The 25101-nt window shown below is 45.3% G+C and overlaps 3 protein-coding genes across 3 annotated transcripts; all 3 read left to right on the top strand.

Moving 5' to 3' along the window:
* The first annotated feature begins 3066 nt into the window (after positions 1-3066).
* On the top strand, positions 3067-3414 carry LOC119654093 (lysozyme 2-like). The gene has a single exon (XM_038059256.1). The coding sequence runs from the start codon at positions 3067-3069 to the stop codon at positions 3412-3414; it is 348 nt and encodes a 115-aa protein (XP_037915184.1).
* Positions 3415-7876: 4462 nt separating this feature from the next.
* LOC119654094 (lysozyme 2-like) lies at positions 7877-8224 on the top strand. The gene has a single exon (XM_038059257.1). It carries the CDS (start codon positions 7877-7879, stop codon positions 8222-8224), a length of 348 nt encoding a protein of 115 aa, XP_037915185.1.
* Positions 8225-12590: 4366 nt separating this feature from the next.
* On the top strand, positions 12591-12938 carry LOC119654095 (lysozyme 2-like). Its single transcript, XM_038059259.1, has one exon. It carries the CDS (start codon positions 12591-12593, stop codon positions 12936-12938), a length of 348 nt encoding a protein of 115 aa, XP_037915187.1.
* The last annotated feature ends 12163 nt before the right edge of the window (positions 12939-25101 follow it).

The raw sequence follows: 25101 nt of genomic DNA on the forward strand, positions 1-25101 counted from the left end.
CAGCGGAAATTTAGGATATAGAAGACAATACCGTTCAGGAGAGGCTTCCTGAAAATACATCGTGATTGTGATGGGTTACCTAAATGCATTGGGCCACCATCAAAAGTGTCATTATCTCCGAATCAAATCAGATCAAGTTGTCACCCATATCCCAAAACGACGTTAAAAGACCTACCTAAGGTAAGAAGCGGAGAGCGCTGCTGATGGTTGTGAGCAGAGACAAGTGCGACACGCTGGAGCTCCATGAAAAATACAAAAGGGCAACATAGTATGGGCTATAAGGAATTCCACCAGTGTGTTGGGAAAGGAACAAGGACTTTAGCACCGCATACCGCATAAAGAGTGCGGTGTTCGTAAGATTATAGGTGATCTTGTGAATGATGTTAACGCTCGACTCCTCATCCAAGATTATGAGCAGCTGAATAAATAGAAAGAACACTTCACCGCGACTCTGAATCGAATACCATCTGATGAATTTCGAGAGCATGCGAGTGGGGAACAGAGACCATCCGCGCGGGCAGAAGTTATCAACCTCATTAAAAAGGAATAAAGATGCGGACTTGATGATTTCCTTATAGAACTCTTCCGTGCATGCTTCCATGCCTTACGCTGCTCGCAGGGCAGAGGTGAGGCAGCGTCTGACGAGTTGCCCGGACAAAACCGTTTGTCTCTATATTTTTTAAATGCTTGGGTGCCATGTCTCAAACGAGGGATCCGTGGACCAATAAACGTGAGAGTAAGTTGCTCTCCATTTGGTCCAGTCTAACATTAAGTGGGTGTGGAGTTAGGATCCCTCACTTATCCTAAACAATCTTCCATGCGGCTCCAGCAGTCTCTTCTGTTGCTTCTTATATTCGATCGTAAATTCTGTCGCTTCCGTTTTCCCTGAATCTTGATATAACTCGAGAGTTGGGCTTTGGTTCAAAAAGGTTTTCCCAGAGGCAAATGGTCAATTGTGGGTAAGATGTGAGTCCCAGCAAGTGGTGCCGATTGGTACCTTCTACACGGTAACCAGATGTCAGCTTGGAATACAAATGTCGCTAATTATGAGTTTCTCCTCTAGTTTTCCAGAGCGTCTTCCTTACTTAGCTCCCTCACCGCGACAAGGTAGGTAGTGATGCAGGAGGACATAGTCTCCTATTTAGTTTTGTCAATTTATTATTACTGCCATCACGCCAGGATGACCGACATATGAGTTGCCCTAGAGTTACGTGGCACAGAACAGTGGAGGAAGAGTGAAAGCTTTTCGGAAGATTGTTATGGGAGTTAATCCATATTACCAGCAACCAGGCCTGGTGGTTAAATTGGCTCTTAGTGCTTTGGTTTACTGAGGTTGCGAAAACGTTCCATCATGAAGAATTGCTGACTGACTTGAGTTAATTTAAAGGAGTTGTCATTTATGCAGTCGATTTACAAATCTGTAGATGAAACGGTTACGATGATCGGAAGATTTTTTAACAATTTTCTTGATTGATGAAAAACAATCCTTGAGATATATCAATCCCGATAAAAGTTTGGGTTCAGCGATATATTTGCGATTGTCCACAGTTTTAAAGTTACCGGATCAGTGAAGTACTTATATTAATTGGGCCAGCTGAGTCAGGAGGTTCTGGAAGGTCTGCAATGATGAGAGAAAAAAAGTGCAACTGCCTGAACCGATTCTTGAGCAGCGCCGGCAAATTAGGTGTAGAATAGAGAAAGATTAAGAAAAGTTTGGAATAGGTTTGGGGATTTGTCGATGTTACTAGGCTATCCTGATTTTTTAAAATTGGAATAACGCGAATATTCTTCCAGTTGAAAGACCCGTGATGTGTTGAAAAATAATGGTATCATATTTTGCATTGAAGGATCAAAAAGGGGCTATGGAATTGTAGTGTGAGTTTCTTGGATATTATATATTTGATTCGTACAGCCGCGAATACTTGTATTGTACTGCAAGGTTGTACAATACAAGTATACCAGTGTTTTCCAGGTGAAAATACCAGCTATCTGAGGGGCTTACAAGCAAGTAAACTGAGGTTAGACTCCCAAATGGAATATAGCTATTTTAGCTGATAGTTAAGTCACCATTAAAACTTTAGAGATAGTGGTGATATACCCTAAACTGGCAAGTTAGTCCAGGGATGAACTGAGCAATGGGGGTGGCTTGTTCAAAATAAGCTTTTTGGGGTTTGCAGAATACAGTAAGGAGTACCCCTCGCTACTGCCCAATGACGAGTGCAACCCATGTCTCGCTGATTACGGTTAGGAGCAGAATCTATTCATACTATGTGTCAATTGGCCATCTTCAGTCAAAACCATGGGCATACCATGTGGTACGCACTGCCAAAGCTACTGTAAAAAGTACTGATCCAGAAGTATTTCTTTTGTGATTGTCATTTTGACAAATCCCAGCAATAGATTCTAGGCCAATTTTTCTCTGGTGGGCTTAAGAACACTTTTAATTTTCATGAACTACAAAGGTTAGCCCTTCGATTTAAAGTCCGCCAGATTTGACTTCCTGACCCTTATAAAGACCAGGGTCTCATAAATTTCGGTATCAAAATGATGCACCATAGCACTTATTGGGCTGTCGAGCTACTTTTACCAGTGTACACATTACATGATGAGGCAAGTTACTAAGGTACCATATCTACTAGCTCAGACCGCAAGAATGATTCAAGCCATGGATGAATCACATGAACCCACTCCTCATAGTTAGTCACATTTTCATGAGGAGTGGTGCTTTGAGTTTCTATCTGTTGCGCTGTTAGTCTAAACAGCAGTTGTCTGAGAAGATAAAATCGGAGTAGTTACCCAAGATAATCTGCATTAGTCAATATTAATTAAAACTTTAGATGCCATGCATGTGGTTGTTATCTAAGATAAGCCATAGTGCCGAAGACAATAGGTGACGATTCTATCTTTAGTGAAATCCAAGTATAAAAGGATGGACAGTTAATCGAATTTTCATCAGTTCCTTGATTCAACCGAAGAACCGAACTATTCAAAATGAAAGCCATCGCAGTTATTGCCCTCCTCGTCCTCGTTTCCTGTGCTCAAGCCAGGGTTTACAGCCGTTGTGAAATGGCTCGTATCCTCTACCACGACTATGGAGTAACCAACTTGACCACCCTCGCCAACTGGATCTGTTTGATCCAACACGAATCATCCTTCAACGATCAAGCCGTCGGAGCCCTCAACTACAACGGAACCCAAGATTTCGGTCTCTTCCAAATCAACAACCAATGGTGGTGTCAAGGAAATGTTTCATCCTACAATAGCTGCGGAATCTCCTGTACCGCTCTTCTCGGAAACTTGTCAGCCTCCTGGAAGTGTGCCCAACTTGTCTACAAACAACAAGGATTCAAGGCCTGGTACGGATGGCTCAACTACTGCAACGGAACTGCCCCAAGTGTTGCTGACTGTATCTAAATTTTTGTTTTCAAATTTCAATAAAATGCTTTTCTGAAAAACTGTCGTATTTCGTAAATAACAGATACCTTAAATTAAGGTAATCAGTTTGCTTTAGGGCTGATTATTTTTCGTTTTCGTCCAGAGGCATTTTGTGAGGTTTGTAATAACGGCGATAGATAAATGTGATCAAAGTGAGAATCCACACTTCATACTCCGCCAGGAAGACAATGTTAATTAAAAGCGTGAAAAGCTAAGAAAGTTGACCATCAGATCACGTAATCACAGGCTCTTCCTTGGAGATTAGGGGTGATTTTCATCTTCACCAACGGCACTACAACCAGTGTGCGGTCTAGACTTTAATAAGGAACTCCTCAAAGGTGCTTGGTGTTTCCACCTACACTATCGTTCCATCTGAGCTAGGGTCTGCCACGTCTTCTTTTTCTCTCTCTCGAACGCAAGCTGTGATCCTATTGTGACACGATTCGAAGGTAACAGGCTTTTTTTTAGGCTGAAATAGGCTCCGTTAGCTGCCAACAACTTTGCGCGGTTTTCATCGATTGCGATTTTCAACCCTGGTCAGGAGAAATTATCAACGATTTCAAAGTTGTATTCTCCTATCTTTATCATTCTAAGTTGACCAATGTTATTTGTTATTATTTCCTTTGCTTTTAATGCTGTCATTGTCACTTTATATTTCGTCTTGCCTACTTTGCTTTACCACCCAGATTTCGCACCGCCTGCTAGATTTGAATGAAGGCAGTTTGTACATCCCGCGAAGGTAATCTGGTCTCGCAAAGTGGTCAGGACTAGAAAAGTCAACCGTTTTCTCATGACAGTGTACAGTTTTACCCTGACTATGTTATCATAAGTGGCTTGGAAGTCGTGCAACTGACGACCATATTTCAAAAGTTTTTGCGGCACAATCTGATCTATTGGTGATTTATCTAAAGTGAAGCTTCTTTGGTATAAGCCTGTGATTTCTAGACATATGAGGCTATTAGAATATCATGATAACGGAGAATATCTTATAGGTAGTACTCGACAATATGATGCCTCTCTTATTGATACACTGGGTGATATCTCCCTTTTTATTTATCGCACAGATAATTCCTCATCAAGAATTAACTCCCACACCTTGAGCATCAGTTGATGTAGTTGGTCGCCTCCATATTTAACCAGTTCAGCTACTGTTCCATCGGCTCCTGGCGACTTATGATTCGTAAGCCGATGAATTGCATGGCCTGTTCCTTCCATGCTTGGTGGTAGTAGCATTTGTCCATCGTCTCCACAACTGAAGACCTATAATTTGCGGAATTTCTGGTTGTTGAACATTTCATTAAAATACTCAACCTATCGCTCAAATATGCCGATTCTGCCAGAAATAAGATTTCCCTCTTTATCTTGCAGGATGAGCATAGGATAAAGGTCATCCTGCTGACATTTTGGTAAAACTTTCGCGGCTCGTGTAATTACTCCCTGTACTTCGCCAGTTCACAGGCCTGTTGGTTCTCCCACGCTTCCCTTTTCGGCCTGTAAGGTCGCTTCTCCACTCGACGGAGTTTCTGATACACCTCTACGAGTGCCTACGTTCTTTGAGCGTACAGCGTTGCCCGGTATGCAGCATTGTTCGTCGTCAAACCAGCCATTTCGACTTTCTTTGCGACTAGGGCCAAGTAACGTTCTTTAAGTGGTTGTGAAAATCTATTTTCGATGTTTCATCTCCAACTGCGGTTATTGCGGGATCCATTTTCCGTTATAGGTGTTACGTAGGGCTTTACTTTGGGTGGTTTTAGGCTTCAGGCTCGCACCTGGTTGCCATAAGAAATTCTAAGCGGTGTTACTATTTAAGAACCATCCCAACAAAATAGTGATTCGAGTCTAGCCCCTCTATATGTTCTGACATCCATCAAGGCTAAAAGGTGGTTTCGTTCAGTCAACACGTGGTCAATTTGGTTGAAAGTGGTCCCGTCCTGACGGGCCCATGTATGTTTGTGAACCGCTTTTCGAGCAAACCAGGAACTTCCAATAACTATTCCGTGGGATACCGCTAACTAAATAATCCGCAGTCCTTTACCATTGATGTTCTTACGTAAGCTATGAGAGCCGGCGACTGACTGTTAAAATCTACAAGTATGATTTTGACATCATACTTGGGACAGGCTTCGGGGATTCCTTCTATCGAGGAAAGTATCCTTCTCCGGCTATTCAGTCTTCTATGTAGAGGTATGAAGGTATGGTTGATCAAGCCTATATTTCGAAATTCACTTCGCAAACCGAGAATGTATAGTCACTCGCTTATGGTTTCAAAGCCGTTAACAGCAGATTTCAGTTTTTGGCAGACTAAGAAACCTACTCCAAGCACATGGTTTACTGGATGGCCACAATAATAAATGGTATAGTGGCTCTTCTCTTGGAGGCCGGTCCCTGTCGATTGCATCTCATGTAACAGTGTTACATCAGCTTTATATTAGGACAGGATATCCGCTACCCTGCCAGCTCCTTTAAAAACGAAATGCGTAAATGGTTAATGCGTTTTCGTTGTCGAGTTCGTCGTTGTAAGGTCCATCTTGCCCAAGGCTCCTTATGTGACTTCGTATCAATTGATTTCCGTGTAGGCTTATCAGTCCTACATCACGCCAACTTAGAGGATGAGTTGATACAATTTGTGCCTCTAGCGGTTTGTTGAAAAGAATTCCCTGCTGTTACCATGTGGAGGTGGAGATAGAATTTGGTAGTAAAGCTGTTGGTTCAGCAGGTGTTTCCCAGGCTTTAGGCTTCATCGTGGGAATCAATCCACGTTGTCGTCATTGAGGGCAACTCCGCATCTGTCGAAAATGACCACGTTTTGGATGTCATCACAGCATGTTACTTGACGGTGCTGCTAGGCCAACCAATGAGTAACCATGAAGCCCTCGCAAGGGGCCAATTGCAAATAATAGGGCTTAGCACATATTATCCACAAGTTTTATAGCCGAATATCCTCTTATACGCCCATCCGTGATCTCAGGGTTCCAGACATACGGTGATACTTCGTGTGAAGATGCGAATGAGTTCATTGAAAATTCGGCTCTGATCACCTTCTATGAGAATGTGGGGATGACCCTCTCCAGCAAATCAATTCAGTACACAGAACCGCAAAGAAGTCTTATCCCTCTACATACAAGAAGCGGCAGGACAAGCTTAACACTAAACATGAAGAACTGTTGGCGATTCACAAACATCGTAACGTATCACTTTAATCAAAGCGCTGACACAGATTGTTGTATCCTGTGTGTGCCAAAAAGAAAGATCACTCAAGCGATCATGTCGTCAGGAAGAAATCAATCTCAGGTGCAAAGCAAAGATAGAGGTCCCTTGGCCAGAAACCTGACGTAGAAATCCGCAAACCGACCATAATTCCTTTCGAATGCAACGCTCTCATCGAAAAGCGTTTTAACTACATATAGAACTAGGATATACCAAAGGGGCACATTCCATGCACACATTCATAATTAAGCCATTGTTCAGTAGCGGGGGTTAAATTTTGATAATATCAGGAAACTAAGAAGCCTACTTACAAAAGAAACAAAGTTTTTTGAGCTTTTTGGCGCCACGAAATGTCACTACACATACGCGGGTTAAGTACGAGATAGGTTTTCTTGTGTATGTTTCCCCTATTTCATGCATTACATACACGACACCGACACCATGAAAATGATACTTCACGCTGAAGTGGTTAAAGAACATCGGACATGTGCAATGATTTTCTTTCACAATACAAATTCAAACAATGCGCCGGGAGACAAATCTCCTATATATAATCTGCTTGAAAGAAATTATTGACATGAATCCAAGAGCTCCATTACCTCTACCCGGGCAAAAATCATTGTATCTGCGCGCAGCATGATCCCCAGGAAGAACGTATTCCCCCGTCAAGGCCCCAAACCCTCATCGCTGTGGAAATGGCTCACCAATGAAAGACGTAGGATATGTTACGTCGCAGACTACAGTTTTGTTTTATTTATTTTACAAAAGCTTTTCGGAAATTAGCCAAGATTATGGACTAACTTCTTTTATTTTAAAGAGACTCGCTTTGAACAACATTAACTGGTTTAATCCTAGTTCATCTTAGATAAAAAAATCGAAAATTGAAAATTGGGAAAATCGTCAGAATGATTTGGAAAGCCATGGCAAAAACGAATTGACTGAGAAGATAAAATCGGAGTAGTTTACAAGATAATCTGCATTAGTCAATATTAATTAAAACTTTAGATGCCATGCATGTGGTTGTTATCTAAGATAAGCCATAGTGCCGAAGACAATAGGTGGCGGATCTAGCTTCAGTGAAATCCAAGTATAAAAGGCCACACAGTTCATCGAATTTTCATCAGTTCCTTGATTCAACCGAAGAACCGAACTATTCAAAATGAAAGCCATCGCAGTTATTGCCCTCCTCGTCCTCGTTTCCTGTGCTCAAGCCAGGGTTTACAGCCGTTGTGAAATGGCTCGTATCCTCTACCACGACTATGGAGTAACCAACTTGACCACTCTCGCCAACTGGATTTGTTTGATCCAACACGAATCATCCTTCAACGATCAAGCCGTCGGAGCCCTCAACTACAACGGAACCCAAGATTTCGGTCTCTTCCAAATCAACAACCAATGGTGGTGTCAAGGAAATGTTTCATCCTACAATAGCTGCGGAATCTCCTGTACCGCTCTTCTCGGAAACTTGTCAGCCTCCTGGAAGTGTGCCCAACTTGTCTACAAACAACAAGGATTCAAGGCCTGGTACGGATGGCTCAACTACTGCAACGGAACTGCCCCAAGTGTTGCTGACTGTATCTAAATTTCTATTTTGAAATTTCAATAAAAAGATATTCTGAAAAAAAATTGTTTTCCATAAATAACATATAGCTTAAATTTAGATAATCCACTTGCTTGAGAGCAGAACCTCAAACACAACTCAAACGAAGAGCTGGGGAAAGCAGTTGCCAGCAACTGAACGGAACTCCAGAAACGTTTGATAAGCTTCCCTTATGAAATCCATACTTCATCCTCAAAGCAATATCAAACACACTCCCAAGACTGATCAGATTCTCGTAGTATAGTAGTGAGGAGAGGACAGGAAACTGTACTGCATTAAATAAAGTTAAAATGAGGCCTGAGTGCCACGATCGAGACAAATAAAAACAGCAGAAAAACGGACGTGGAAGTAATAATGATTTCTATTTTTCTATGCCGATGTCTTCCGACAGCTAAAAACTCAAGCCCATCAGATCGGCTTGGACAATAGAGCAACGCAGATCAGGCGAACACAGAAAGGGGTTCTGATACTTCAATAGATGAGGCGATAAGTCAACAGATAACTTCCATAGTGGGGAGGGAAAGGTGTTAGAAACGCAAACTGAGGTGCGATCAGCAGCAAAAGAACAAACGAATACGAGCACCAAGACGAGGTTACTTCCCGGAAAGATCTTAGTAATATGGACCAGAGTTCCCTAAAAATAATGGGGAGTCATATGCAGGTACCTAGATTGTTAAAAAAAGTCACCTTTTTACTTAGCAACAAATAGATCGAAGAGGTGAAGAATCCAGGAGACCATCATCATGCATATCAACAAGGATTGCACCAGAGACTCATGATCAATGTTGGCAAAGGCAGTGGAGGAGGGTGGAACGTCAGCACAATCAGATGGTGCAGACACGGTCTTGTTATGGCAAAAATCAGTGGTCCCTCTATCTATCGTTATTATAAGGCAGCAATAGCACAATACAAAGAGATATTGAACAGTCTGGTATTGTAGCCCTGAGACCATAGCTCTAAAACAATTGCTGGCTATTTTAACACTTGGGACTCAGAGTGGGGAAGCCACGTAGCGAATACCAGGCGCCAAATTCCAATCGAAACCTTTGTGGCGCTGAACATTGTACTTGCCAAAACTGATTGGGTGCTCTTCCGAAGTATAGGGTAGGCTTCGATCTCTGATCTGACTTACATATCTCACTAGTTCGCTGTTGAGAGGGATGGCCTGACGAATAAGTGAGCACCACAACCACAGCAACAACCGGGCTGTCTAGGAGGCTGGTCTACCGTGACTCGAAAAGGAAGCGAACGAGTATCAGCATAATGGGGGAAGGGCTTTGCCAAAGAACAAGAGAAGAACTAGAACAATCGAAAATGGAGAAAATAACGGGTAACCTTAAAAAGATTATATCAAAAGGCAAAAAAAATAAATGAAGCAGCATTGTGATGATACGAGCATGAATCCATAGTGCGTTGCCAAGAAGATTGTAGTGGAAAAAAAATATGCCCACAGATCTGATTAAAACCTCAACTCTTTTTCCGCCGAAGGAGGCAAGTGGATCTCGATCATTGTTTTGTCAGGACGACTTCTTGGTACCCAAGGTTTCTAAGGAGGAACTATGGAAGATCTGTTGACGTATTGTGGATAAGCGGACTCCAGGTGTGACGAAATCTTATGCAAAAAACTCAAGTTGCTTGCCAAGTTCAGGCCCAACTCTAGCCACCCAGTGAAAAGGCAGAGGTCATCTCTGCTATCGAAGCCTCAGAAACCACCTGTCTCACCCTCTCCTGTCTTTCTTTAATGGGAGAGCGGATATATAGCCGGTTGCTTCCGTTTGTCGGATTAGCGAGTGGTCTATCAGAAAGGCAGTCTAGATTTCGGCGGCCCGTTGTTCAATCAATGCTATAGCAATAGATGTTGATTTGGATCTGAAAGTATCGTTATTGGTAAGTACTGCGCGGTGCTGAGGTAGATGTCAGAAATGTCTTTAGTTCAACCAACTGCGTTTAGGTTAAAAGCACCTTCGGCGATCTGCGTACCCCTGATCAATTAGCTCGCTTAATCAAGAGTTTACTCTCAGAGAGGCTTCTCTGGCATGATTCGGACAACGGGATGAAAAATACATACATTGCTACAGCGGGTGTTCCTAATTTGTTTTGTCCCCCAAGGTGTTACTTGACCTTCGCGCGCCAAAGGCCTTTCCAGACGACCTGGAAAAGCAAAAGTGCGAAGCATCCCGAGGACAAAAAACTTCATGAAATTGAAACCATTCATAGCATTAAATCATCTTTGCGAATGAATAAATTGGACCTGACAGGTGAAAAGATGGAAGCGGTCCTTACTGCTAATCGCAAGTAAAACAATACTATCAAAATTTGGGATGATAATCACGAGATCATTTCAAAATCTATTATTAGATATCTGGGGGAAATGATCGATGCCATACAGAGGTTTAATGGCGCTTGGACTATATTCAAAAAAAGCCAGCAATGACTAGTCTATCTCTAACGAAAATCATGCCTAATATCGGTGGAACAAAATATGGTCGGAGACTACAAGTCACAGAAATGGAGGCATCGGTCCCGCTATATGCGGCTCCTTTCTGGGCGGTAGTATTGGATAATGATGGGAGCGGAAATAGAATGAATATGACATATCGATCAAACGGGGATGCGCAGTGCATATAAGAACAGCATCAAGTGATGCAATATGTTTTGTAGCAGGTATTATTCCGTTGAATTTGTTAGCAGATGATTCGCATCGATCTGAGGCTTCTGGTGGGATAATTCCGGAAACAATTGCTGGACCTATATATTGACAAAATGGCCACAGTTATAGGGAATATTTACATTGCTTGGGATTGAGCGGGTGCTCCGACGTTCGTGGATGCACCGCTATCCTCGAGGACCCGGAACCTATTCTGTATGTATGACCGAGGTTTGTGGAGAAGACAAGGAAAATGAGCACAGCCTGGTAGAAGTGATGCTGAAGTCGCAGTGAAATTAAATTACAATAAACCCGACAAAAGCCGCGATACAAAAGAAGCGCCAGGAAATGAAATCCCCTAGAACCAATAGGTCACAGAATTCTCCTTAAAGTAGTGGTATACACTGGTCCTGCAGAGGTGTGGGCGTTAGGATGAGGATATTTTCAGTGGGTGAGACTTACTGCTGCAATATTGGCGTACCACATCAAGCTACCCTCGTTCGAAAGATACAATAAACGAAGTCTAGGAATACCCCAGAAACTCTATTACTAGTACGCCCATGATCTGAAAGCGACTGCAATCTAACTACTAAAGGAATCGTACCCAGGCATGCAATAGTAACAGCGGACGTGAACACGTGAAGAGGATAATCAGTAACTTGAATAGCGGAGCGAAAACTTCACCACTAGTGCATTAATTAAAAGAGTACCAACCAGTGCCAGACAATTGATAAAAAAGGAATATCAATGAACACAGCTACCAAATAAGTCTTAAAGATATTCTTCGCTATTCTGATTAACAGGAAAGCCCCATATGTTCAAAATACCATTCGTCCATACCAATGAGATTTCATCTCAAAAAAATCATCAACGGCTGGGATACCAGTGGGTATAGTATAATTTTTAGAATACAATCAGGATACGTGCCACTTTTCCATCCACAGGGCCGTCTATGATAGCTAGTTAAGTAAAGCTTTCCCTGATCGCGAAAGAATTCAATGTTCCAATAAAACTGGTGAGACGGGCTAAGCTAACCCTGACCAATGTACGGCGTCAGATTAAAGCAACCAGATTAGTGTTGGAAATATTTAACTCCTTCAATGAACTGCATCAGATGGACGCAATATCACTAATCCTTCTCAAATTAGTGTTAAAGAAGGTGATCCTAAATTTGGAAGTGAGCCTGAGGAACACCATCCTTAGTAAATCCCTCCAATCACTTGTTTTCTTTCTTTGTCATTTTCTCTCAGTTTTCAACCATTTGCCATTAGCAATAGTAATTTATGCTAGACTAGCATATCAACTTGATACCATATGCACACATGATATTTGCTACTGCAAAGTAATGTTATACAATAGATCAACGAACTATTTCGATAGCTACCTTATCAGCCAAAGGAAGACTTGATCGACAAAATCTGCATAATTATCTAAAGTAATCCACTATTGGCTTTGATTAATTAAAGTGTTAGGCGTCATAAATGTGGTTGTTATCAAAAATAATCCATAGTATTGAAAACAATGGGTAATGGATCTATCTTGATTGTAATGCGAGTATAAAAGGATGGAGAGTTTAACAAATTCTCATCAGTTCCTTGTGTCTTCCGAAGAACCGAACTATTCAAAATGAAAGCCAGCGCAGTTATTGCCCTTCTCGTCCTCGTTTCCTGTGCTCAAGCCAGGGTTTACAGCCGTTGTGAAATGGCTCGTATCCTCTACCACGACTATGGAGTAACCAACTTGACCACTCTCGCCAACTGGATTTGTTTGATCCAACACGAATCATCCTTCAACGATCAAGCCGTCGGAGCCCTCAACTACAACGGAACCCAAGATTTCGGTCTCTTCCAAATCAACAACCAATGGTGGTGTCAAGGAAACGTCTCCTCCTACAATAGCTGCGGAATCTCCTGTACCGCTCTTCTCGGAAACTTGTCCGCTTCCTGGAAGTGTGCCCAACTTGTCTACAAACAACAAGGATTCAAGGCCTGGTACGGATGGCTCAACTACTGCAACGGAACTGCCCCAAGTGTTGCTGACTGCATCTAAATTCCTATTTTAAAATTTCCATAAAAGGATTTTCTGAAATACAGGATGTCTTGGTAATTTAAGCATATTTGTCTCTTTCTTCAAAGTTAGTTATTTCTGATCTGAGTGTTTGTAGTGTTCGCTATTTTGCCGTTTCCTGAAGGTATCAACTGGAAGACCTAGTGGTTCTCATCTAATTTGTGCCTACAGCATAGCAGTTTTCCTTTCTCTTTATCCCGAATTGCCATTACCTTCAATATCTAAGTCCCTAAACAACCACTTGCAGTATTCCACTTTTTTACGTTGAATCTTATAAGAATATCTACCCACTTACTACCCTCTAAGCTCATTAAACGTTCAAGTACTATGCAAAAGAGTATCCACGTACTTTTGTTATTGCTATGCTATGTATTGCTGGCCCTTTGGATGGATGTCAAGCCAAATCAAAGAGTGCGGCGGTGTGAGATCAGCGGTACAACGATGTGATAACTGGTGGGTTATCAATCAATATTGAAACACGGCTAACAGTTAGGAAGGGAAAGAAACAACTGCTCGTGCATGGAGGTTACAAACTGCTGACTGATGAAAATAACCAGTAGAAGTGAACAACAACAGAATTGGATGATTTGCATGAACAGGTAAGTTATTATGTTTTCTATAATTAAATGAAGCCAAATGGCGGAATATTTAGGGAACTTCTGGACACATTGCCTGATTCGCTATTTAAGGTTTTGTGGAAAACAAATTTCGCAGCTGACAGAAGAAGTTTAGTGCGTCTAATGCTATTTACGCTCGGTCCAATTTCTTCCCGATACCTGGCAGCATTAATCAACGCTTCATTTATTTGCTGGATCCTATCCCCGAATGTGAGAAATGAAACCGTCTTTTTGCTAAGGAATCCGAGATTTACTTCCCTGAATCTAGATATAGGGTTCAAACGATTTCTATATCCATGAACGATGTTCGTGGTAATCAAAGAATTTCTCAAAGCCGTCCAAGCTGCTTCACTATCGCTGCAGGTTACGATGCTCCTGCGCGTCAATAGCTTGTTAAACACACAAGATATTGCTGCTAGGAAAGAGTACATTTCAACCGGTAAGATCGTTGTATATTCTCATAATGAAAAAGCCTGCCAAGATTTTCCGAATCTCAAACATCATCATCAACGGCGCAAAAACCGGTATCCGGTCCAGGCCTGCCTTAATAAGGAACTCCAGATATCCCGGTTTTGCGCCGAGGTCCACCAATTCGACATCCCTAAAAGCTGTCTGGCGTCCTAACCTACACCATCGCTCCATCTCAGGCACGGTCTCCCACGTCTTCTTTTTCTACCATACATATTGCCCTTATAGACATTCCCGACTGGATCATCCTCATCCGCACGGATTAAGTGGCCCGCCCCCATTTTATCGACAACCTGACAGTATCGCTCATAGATTTCGTCGTTATGTAGGTTACGGAATAGTCCATCCTCATGTAGGGGGTCAACAATTTTTCGGAGGATTCTTCTCTCGAACGCGGCCAAGAGTTCGCAAATTTTTCTTGCTAAGAACCTAAGTCTCCGAGGAATACATGAGGACTGGCAACATCATTGTCTTGTACAATAAGAGCTTTGATCCTATGGTGAGACGTTTCGAGCGGAACAGTTTTTGTAAGCTGAAATAGGCTCTGTTAGCTGACAACAACCGTGCGCGGATTTCATCGTATGTACGTCTCGGCTCGTTCTTCCCATAATAGTCACCATAGGTCAGTAGTTTAGCGGACTTAAAGAGAATCCTACTCCTCGCATTTACCTCAGCATCACGGATCACTTTCTCCAGGGCCACGTTAAAGAGGACCCATGATAAGGCACTCCCTTGTCGTAGACCGTTGTTGATGTCGAATGGTCTTGATAGTGATCCTGCTGCTAGTCAGTCTTCATAGAAAATCATCGTACGAATTTATTCGTTTTCGTATTTACGAATACAAATATGCCCAACACTGATGCATACAACCTCTAAGGTGGCGGACATATTAGCACTGACGAAGGGAACGAGGGGTTGCCGAAATATAGGTATTTGCAAGACCAATAAATATCACTAGCGAATAGAAAAACGCAAGTATTAATTATTTCAAATAATTTAATCGTAAGAAACACATCGAAATTACCCTTAGTAACCCATCCACTTGTTACACTCAGAACGGATACCTTCTTTGAAATCTTAACTATCGTCCGCTTCTTCCATTCTTTGGAAAAGATCTCGCATTTTCAAGATTTCCATACGAGTGGAAATAGAAGACCTGCAGTAACTTCAGGTGCAGCGATAGATAACTCTGCGGGGATACCGCCAAGCCCAGCAGTTTTACTCCATTTGAGTGCACTGATGGTCGAAATGATTTCTCTACTGCTTGCAAGGGCAGTCCGTATCCTCATGTTACGGTGGTTGAGCATTTCATCCACAAAAGGAAGAACTTCACCGAAAATCACAAAGTTAAGAACCGTGATGAAGTTTTTTCCACCTCTTCAGTTGTTGATTAAGTGTTCAACCCCTTCCATTCATCGTTCAACTGCGTGGCAGTGGCTCTGGTAGTCAGCTAGAGCTTATGACGTCCCTTCGGCCACGTCGCGACGACCTGCGTAGCACCCTAGAACATCAGAACATTTGGTCCAGTCTGACATCAAATGGATGCGGAATTAGGACCCCGCAATCCTCAAGAAATATGTCTACAACATCATCTTTTATAGTAGCCCAATGCTCATGGATATTCTCAGGTGGGTTACTCAATGAATCTGCCGCCCGATCAGCAAGGTGGCTCTCCCACTGCCGAGCAAACAGTTGGATCATACAAGCGGTCGATGCTGAAAAGGAGACGACTCCTAAATCTACTGCTGATGGCAAAGTGTCGCTCAGTGGAATCCCAACTGATCTTATGGAAGGTTCTATGCAGTCAATGTGCCACCAATGATGAGATGGTGGAAGTTGCCTAAATCCTTAAACCCCCCACTCTTATCGTTATAGTCGCCAATACGGTGCTTCACCATCACATGTCACATTTAGCACCACAGGACGATCACTCCTAGCTGCATGTAATTGCTTGTAGAGAGCAACCTTCTTTACCACATTGAAAATATCTGTTGGTGCATAGCATTGTACAATTGTGATGCTCCTTAACCAGGACCAGAATCTCCAGCCAGAAATCTGTCAGAAACCGGCTCCCAGGACAAAAGAGTGGTAGCCGTTAGGAACAATCAGACGCCAGATTCCAGAATACAAAATGACGTTGTCCCAAGAGGGAGAGGGGTGCTATCCAGAGTCCCATCATCCTATTTCGCTTTGGCCCAGAATTTCCAGCTTAAATCGTTGAAACTCCCGCTCAAGTTAGAGAAGCACTCTGAAAACCCTCACTACTGTTGTTGAGGGATATACGCACATTTTAGAAACCAATCCTAGTCCGTTTTTGATAGGCAAAGGTCGTAGTCGTCGATCCCAATCCGAGACGTTGTTGACGTTTCGATAGAAATAAAGTTTCAAAGTAACCTGCAAAAGGTTACTTGCCAACAAATTTCCATCTTTTAGTGACTTCCTACGACAAGTTGGGAAGACCTTGGCTGGATTCATAGACTATGCTAAAACTTCTCTATAGTGGAAAACTGGTCATTGTCACAACTTGCTTTCGCCGAAATGTACGCCACCAAAATGGTAAGACCTGAAATAGCAGATGTAAATTAAAAAAAAATTGCTCGTGAAAAATTATCATCCAGCGTCGAAACGACCCTATTCTCCAGGACTGCGGTACGTATCCTAAAGAGATGCAGCTCCGGTAAATCTCAAAAAGCTACGACACAACCGTTCCCTGCTGCTTCTGTAGCACGACTGGATTTATGCTATCTGGGCCCGGAGATTTATATACGAAGTTGTTTATAGCCGAGCTGATCTTATTCTCAGTCATTATCGATTTGATAGTTTCGCACAGCTGGCGTGGCCGCGAACCCTCCAAGCAAGGTTCTGACTCACAGTCCTCCTCGCTGGCGGGAAAATGCATTTCAACCAGCAGCTCCACTTTTTAAGAAAGGATGGGCTCTTATGCTCCTTGGACAGAATCGTACTGAGCCTCGGGGATTCACTGGTGCTTTCGATGTTCTGACAATAGTCCAAACAAGACCTGCCTGCAGCAGATGTTGAAAATTTCTCTGGTCAGCTTCCTGAGGCTGGGGAGATCTTCATTCCACGACGGTGGCAATGTCTTTTCACTATACTTAGTAGGGCTGTATCGAATGCCTTTTCCAGAGCCCCGACCTTTGACTCCAGCTCGTCTGCCGTGCAAATATTACCAATTTGCGCACCGGAGAGTTTGTTGTTAATTACTTGACCAAACTTTCTCCAGTCGATCCTCCTGGGGTCTCTGAAAGGTTTGGAGACCTCTGTGGCAAGATCTAGACTGAAAAATATCCAACTGTGATCAGAGAAGGATCTCTGGTCAGACACTCTCCAGTCCTCAACCCTAAGGATCCCATTGTCGGTTATTAGAAGGATATCAAAGACCTCCTCCTAACCGTCAGAGTTCTCCAAGCAGAGGAAATGGGAGGTTGGAGTACTGCACCTATGACACACCGAGAGGTTTGAAGTAATATTAAAATTAAAGAATGACTCACTTTTAATTAATCTTCACTGTTGGAATCGAACATTGTCCGTTCGCACGACAAGCTCGCTCTTGTGAGATGCCCGGGGAATTTTCGTAATAACTTTTGGGTGTCGAGGGCAGTAAATAGAAAAGTCGAGATCGGATCGAAAGCAAAGAAAAGGTTGGACTTGTAATGATTTGACTTGATTTACTTTAACTATTTAACTCTTATTTTTTTGATTATAATATTTTGACTTTACGAGGAAAACGCGAGTCGAAGTGTTCCGCGCCACGGTTGGATACAGAAGAGACCGACTTATTTCCATGCGGTCCTTACTGTCCCAACCAACGGCATTTTTTTACCGCTGGCTCTCCACTCCCCCGGTGCGTTCTGAAAACGAGTGAGTGGAGAGTTTCCGCGTTCAGCGCCATCTACCCGTCCGCATCCGCAACATCCGAAATAAATTTCGAATGCTGCAGATCCTGCCGCGCCACATCACTCCGCCCCCAGACGAAACCTAGGGGGTTTCGGCGACGGATCCCCGAACTTCGTTCGCCGTTAATCCACAAAGCGGACACGACGTTGCTTCGGGGCGCACACGGGTTTCAGCCTGGACAAAGAGACCGCCTTTTTGTGACCACCGATCTCGAGCTGGAAGAAATGTTCTCCCCTCTCGAGAACGCGGTACGGGCCCTCATATGGAGGCTGCAGCGGCTTCCGGACGGCATCCGTCCTGATCAGCACGTGCGTGCACGTGTCCAGTTCCTTGGGCGAACAAGCAGGTATGGACGAGTGTCGAATGGGTGGTGGCGCTTTGATGCGTCGGAGATTGTCCCTCAGCAGACGCACCAACCCCGACTCCGTGAGACCCGATCTCTTGTCGAAGACCGGATCGCTTGAGAGTCTTGGGTTCTCCCCGTAAACCAGCTCCGCGGGGCTGGCAGCAAATTCCTCTCGGCGGGTTGTACGAAGGCCGAGTAGGACGAGAGGCAAGACTTGAGTCCAGGACGGGTCGTCGCGCGCCATAATGGCGGCTTTCAGTGTCCGGTGCCAACGTTCTAGCATCCCATTGGACTGCGGGTGGTATGCAGTAGTCCGCTGGCGTTTAAAACCCAGGAGTTTGCCTAACTCGGAGAAAAGGGTGGACTCAAATTGCATTCCCTGGTCAGTGATGATCACTGCAGGGACGCCAAAGCGAGGTATCCACTCTCGGCAGAGGGCTTCGGCACAAGATTGCGCCGTAATGTCCTTCAGCGGTATTGCCTCAGGCCACCGCGTGAACCTGTCGATGATTGTGAGGCAATACTTGTAACCGTGCGAGTCTCGCAAAGGCCCTATTATGTCGAGGTGTATGGTGTGGAAACGCTTGGTAGTGCGGGGGAATGAGCCCACTTCTTTCCTTACATGCCTGGAGACTTTACACTTCTGGCATGCGATGCACTCTCTGGCCCAGGAATTGACATCCTTGTTCATGGAGGGCCAGAAGTATTTTCCGGTGACTAACCGGTTTGTTGTCCTGATGCCGGGGTGCGCCAAGTCGTGAACTGCATGGAACACTTCCTTGCGAAATGTGGCCGGAATGTATGGCCGAGGTCCCTTTTCCGAGTCTTCGCAGCAGAGCGAGAGGTTTGAGCCGAAGATGGGCAACTCCCGAAATTTGTATTTGGGGTTGGACTTGAGGCTCTGAAGTGCTGCGTCATCCACTTGCGCCTTGGCAATAGCCGAGAAATCGAGTGAGGCGGGGATGTTAACTTCGGAGACACGAGACAAAGCGTCAGCAACAATGTTGTCCTTCCCGGACACGTGCTGGATGTCTGACGTGAACTGGCTTATGAAGCTCAGGTGTCGAAGCTGACGAGGGGACGCTTTGTCGGGCTTCTGTTTCAAAGCGAACGTGAGAGGCTTATGGTCCGTGAACACTGTGAACGGCCTGCCTTCTAGGGAGAAACGGAAGTATTTGATGGACAGGTATGCGGCGAGCAGTTCGCGATCGTAGGTGCTGTAGTTCCGTTGAGCGGGATTCAACTGCTTCGAGAAGAAGCTCAACGGCTGCCAAACTTGGTCCACCTTTTGGTGAAGGGCAGCACCTACTGCGATGTCAGAGGCATCAACAAAAACGGCTAGGGGTGCATCTTGATGAGGAAATGCCAAAAGTGTAGCATCAGCCAGTTGCTGTCTGGATTTATTGAACGCGCAGACAGCCTCTTCAGACCACACAATCTCTCGTGTGTCTTTTGTTTTGGGGCCAGACAAGTACGCGTTCAAAACGGACTGGTGATGGGCGGCCTTGGGCAGGAAACGACGGTAAAAGTTTAGCATGCCCAAGAACCTCCTCAACTCCCTCACTGTTTTTGGACGCGGGAAGCTTGTGATTGCTTGCACCTTGTCTGGGTCGGGCTGTATTCCTTCAGAGGAAATGGAGTGGCCGAGGAATCTCACCTGTTTTTGAAGGAATTTGCACTTCTCAACGTTTAAGACTAAACCGGCCTCAAGGAGACGTTGAAAAATGCACTCGAGATGGGCTAAGTGCTCAGACTCAGTAGAAGAAGCGACCAAAACATCATCCAAATAGACGAAACAGAAATCGAGGTTTCGCAGGACTGAGTGAATGAACCTTTGAAAGGTTTGCGCCGCATTGCACAATCCGAAAGTCATTCGGGTGAACTCGAAGAGTCCAAAGGGTGTGCATATTGCCGTCTTTGGAATGTCTTCAGGAGCTACTGGGATTTGGTGGTATGCCTTGGCTAAGTCCAAGGTCGAAAAGATGCGGCAATTCGCGAGGTGATGCGCAAAGTCGTGGATGAGTGGAATCGGATATCGGTCAGGAACAGTCTGTGCGTTTAGCCTTCTGTAATCCCCACAGGGACGCCATTCGCCATTTGGCTTAGGAACCATATGTAAAGGGGAAGACCAACAGCTGTTTGAGGGCCTGCAGATACCCTGTTGAACAAGTTGTTCAAATTCTTTCCGCGCGATAGCCAGTTTCTGGGGTGGTAGAGGACGCACCTTTGGGAAAATCGGGGAACCAGTAGTATTTATGTGGTGCTGCACATTGTGCTTTACTGGTTTCGAGAGACTACACTCGGTAGTTATCTGGCTGAACTTTTGGAGGAGTGTCCGAACACGAGAGTCGGAGATGTCTTCCAAAAGAACGGAAAGGTTATTGTCAGCGTGAGATACCATTTGGCCCGACGAATTTAGTTTGGTTGTGGGGTCTATAAGGGACTTATGTTGCAAGTCCACCAGCAACCCATAGTGACACAAGAAGTCTGCGCCTAATATGGGGAAGCTGACATCCGCCAGGATGAAACGCCACGGAAACGTCCTATGCAAGCCAAGACTCACGTCCACTTGCCTGTACCCGTATGTATTGATGCGGGAGGAATTTGCTGCCGCCAGTTTGAGGGGTTGTGGGTATAGTCGATGATGCTGGGGTACGGGAAGAACCGAAACCTCCGCACCCGTGTCGACGAGGTAGTTGCGCCTGCTGAGGGGGTCGAAAATAGTTAGGCGACGTGGCGCTGCGCTCTGGGTGGCCGTCGCCAAGACCCCCCGCGGACCTAGTTTTTTGTGGTAGGCGCGAATTTGCAAGGTAGCGTACATCTTGTCGCTTTATCTCCGAAGTTACGATGATACCAGCAAATACCCTGGTCCGCAGGCTGTCTTGACGACCTGCTACCCGAACGCCCTTTTCGTGTGGCAGACCGTGAGCGAGCTCGCGGCCTGGCACTCGAACGCTGAGCGTCCAACGTCGCCCGCATCTCGGCCACGCTGGCAGTTAAGGCCGCGATCTCGCGCCGTAAGTCGCCGACCTCATCCGACGGAGGTTGAACGGCCGCTATGGTTGGGCGAACGTACACCTCCTGTACCTGATCGGCCGTTGCTGCCAGTTCCTCCAAGGAACCGGAGACGCAGGCTAGGATCGCCTGGGTGCCCTCCGGGAGCCGACGCAGCCAGAGCGACTTGATCAGGTCGTCGCCGATCTTGCTCCCACCCAATTGCCTCATTTCACGAAGCAATTGGCTGGGAGTTCGATCACCCAACGTTAAACCCGCCAGCAAGTGGTCTAATTTTGCCGACTCGCTTGCCGACAGGCGCCTGATCAACTCGCTCTTGAGCTGAGCGTACGATGCCGACTTCACTACGTCGGACACCAGAAGTATGGACTCTTCGTCCAGGCCGACCACCGCGTAGTTGAAACGGGTCGCGTCCGATGTGATGCCGGACATTTGGAACTGTGCTTCCAAATGCACGAACCACAGCTCGTGGTTCCGACGCCAAAACGGAGGAACGCGTACGGCGAGGGCGGTCACTTGTGGGTCCGATGGGCCTGCCGCGTCTTTACTGTCAAACGACATTTTTCCTACCGAGAAGTACGAGATTGTGATGCAGACGCGGTGAGTTTCTACTGAAACGCGGTGAAATTTACACCAACACGGCAGGCCGTACCCACAAATGCACGCACGAACCGAGAAAAACGACGACCGAAGCGGACGCTCTCCAGCGCAGACCAAAAACACCGGGAAAACAGAGAACTCGCGATTCGAAACACCTCAACGCCGTCTCTTGCAGCGGCTTTAATTTTATTAACACTTTTTAATATAACGAATAATTCGTGTAAATATTGCACAACTAATGCTACAATTGAATATAAAATGAATATAGAGATGAGATAAATATATTTAATAATTTCCAGTCGAGCTGGGGTCCTCCTCGACGGCGGCGCTGGATCAAATTCGCCGGGCTGTAGCTGCGGCGTTGGCGGTGCTGGGGACGTCCGTTTGCTGCAAAATGACGACGGCAATGACGCGGCCACTGACTGCGAGGAGACCGGGCGGTTGTTCAACTTATCCTTTCCGAACGCTGCAGCGCCCAATTGCTCTGAACCTGATCGCGGGCTGGACTCTGCCCAATTCTGATTTTCCTTTTGTCCACGAGCCGTTGTCCAAAATGAAAAGAAAATGCCGAAAGAGCGGCGCGAGCTGGGCACGGACTCGGAACAGTTGCGAGCGACACAGCCACAATTCAAAGCGATTACCAAGAATGTCCGCTACTCTGGCGTTTACAGGAATGCAATATGGAGATCTCGTAGACACTTTCTTTTTGTTGACGAACGTCGTCAGACTTTTACGCCATTAATCCGCCCACACACCTTGGGAACACTTCTGAAGCGCGGATAGTATTTCCTGCAAAGATTGTCGGAAGGTCGTGGCAATGATGGCTGGTCCGGTGTGTGAAAGGTGTTTGGAAGTTCTATTTCTGCCGTGTTGCTCGGACGAATTTTGTCGTCAATAGAACTTCACCAATGGCGGCGATGGCGGATAATTTGTCACTTTTTCCTATCGGGGTCACCACTTTAATTAATCTTCACTGTTGGAATCGAACATTGTCCGTTCGCACGACAAGCTCGCTCTTGTGAGATGCCCGGGGAATTTTCGTAATAACTTTTGGGTGTCGAGGGCAGTAAATAGAAAAGTCGAGATCGGATCGAAAGCAAAGAAAAGGTTGGACTTGTAATGATTTGACTTGATTTACTTTAACTATTTAACTCTTATTTTTTTGATTATAATATTTTGACTTTACGAGGAAAACGCGAGTCGAAGTGTTCCGCGCCACGGTTGGATACAGAAGAGACCGACTTATTTCCATGCGGTCCTTACTGTCCCAACCAACGGCATTTTTTTACCGCTGGCTCTCCACTCCCCCGGTGCGTTCTGAAAACGAGTGAGTGGAGAGTTTCCGCGTTCAGCGCCATCTACCCGTCCGCATCCGCAACATCCGAAATAAATTTCGAATGCTGCAGATCCTGCCGCGCCACACACTTCTCTCATTGATTTCCGAGTTGCCCCAAAGCGTATGCCTTGCATTGGCGTTGTAACCTATCAAAAAGTTGGCTTTCTTTTTTGCTATGGTGTTCGTCAAATGATGTAGTTCTTCTCGCGGAGCTGATCTGTTGTGAGCCATGTAAGCCGAGGAAATATACACGTTCTCTGCCCCCGTCTGCTCCAGCTTGACCACGACTAGGTCGCTGGAACTCTTCCTCGCGAGAATACATGCTCTAGGTGTGTCCTGATCAGCGTCTCCTGTGCTGTGGAATAAATTAAAATATTTGCTTTGGAGCCCTTTGATGGCTCGGTCGCCTCCGACCCAGGGCTCCTGTATTAGTGCGATGTCGATGTCATCATCTAGGAGGAAGACAAGTAGATTAACCAAGGCGCACTTCGAGTGCTGCAGATTTATCTGCGTTATCCTCAGCATGATCTGCTTGCTTGGGGGTTCGTCAGTCCCCCTCGGACCGTCGATCGTCATCTCCTCCAACTGCTCGTTGATGGCGTCGATTGGATCTAGATCGTCGTATCGTTTTGCGGAGCGGAACATTTTGATCTTTGCATTCCTGACTCCGTACCGCACTTTATAGTCGATCTTTTCCAGTGCCTTCAGGCACTCTTCGTTTATATGGAGAAGTAAAGGTTGGCTGTTTGTCTGAGGTTCCTCCTCCTTGATAAAAACCCAGTCGTCCATGGGAATCCTGGGGTTCTGAAGGCGCAGGAATCGGACGAATTTGTCCTTATCCATACGCAGCTTCGGCAACCAGATGCGAGCGATCGGTCTCTTGGGAATCTCGTCGTAAAGGATGACCATAAGCTTTACGCCCTCCCAAGCGCCGCTGATTTTAGCGACGCACAAACCGAGAAAGTCCCTAGAGAACTGGTCCACATAAGCTATAACGTGGAACCCACGGACCACCTGAGAGGAATCAAAATAGGGGATGAGTCCCGGGTGTTTGCCTTCGATGTCCAGGAGATGCTCAAAGACCATCCCCGAGAGCCTGGCCTCAACACTGGTCCACACCTTCGGCGCTAGTTTGCCGCTGGCAGAATTACCATCCGCCAACGCCACACGTAAGTGGTTCCTGGCCACGTCGCTGAAGGATTCCGCAGTTCGTGGCCCGTCGGTTGACTGTTGCTGTGCAATTTTCTTCGGATGTTGCTTAGCGTCTGAGCTTTTGCTCACTCTGCTCCGCTTCTGACCTCGTCTTGAGAGCGATTGCGTTTCCGGGCGATGGTCGTCGCCTTCCGTTCGTCTGTCAGGCGTTTGTTATTCATCAACAATCGCCTGGTAGGTCTTTTTCATCCCGCTCGTCGACAGTACCGGCCTCCTTATTCTTAGCAATCTTACTGAGAATATGTATAGCCTTCTGGTACTGGCTCTTGAGCAGGACGGCTACTGTCTCCTGGCTGGTCCAGCAGCTCGTCCTCCGATGATGCGCCTGGCATCACCTCCTTTTCTTCTAACGTCGTTTTTTGTTTTTTTTTTTAAATAGAGTCCATATCTTGGTTCCACGAGTAGTCCGGAAGAATGTCCACCCTGCCTAGCCCGGTCACCAGAGTAAGCGTCTTATTTAAAACTATGGGTACCTTCAGTTTTATTATTTAGAGAGAGGTATTTAGAGTTCGCATACTAAAAACCAAGCTCCCCATTAGACACGCAGTCCTCGGCGTATGCTTGGCTTGGGATCCTATTAGCACCTTCTGCCGTGCAGGGAGGACGATCCATACATTATATTAATACATATTACAT

Source organism: Hermetia illucens, chromosome 4, assembly GCF_905115235.1.
Source record: "Hermetia illucens chromosome 4, iHerIll2.2.curated.20191125, whole genome shotgun sequence".
NCBI lineage: Eukaryota > Metazoa > Arthropoda > Insecta > Diptera > Stratiomyidae > Hermetia > Hermetia illucens.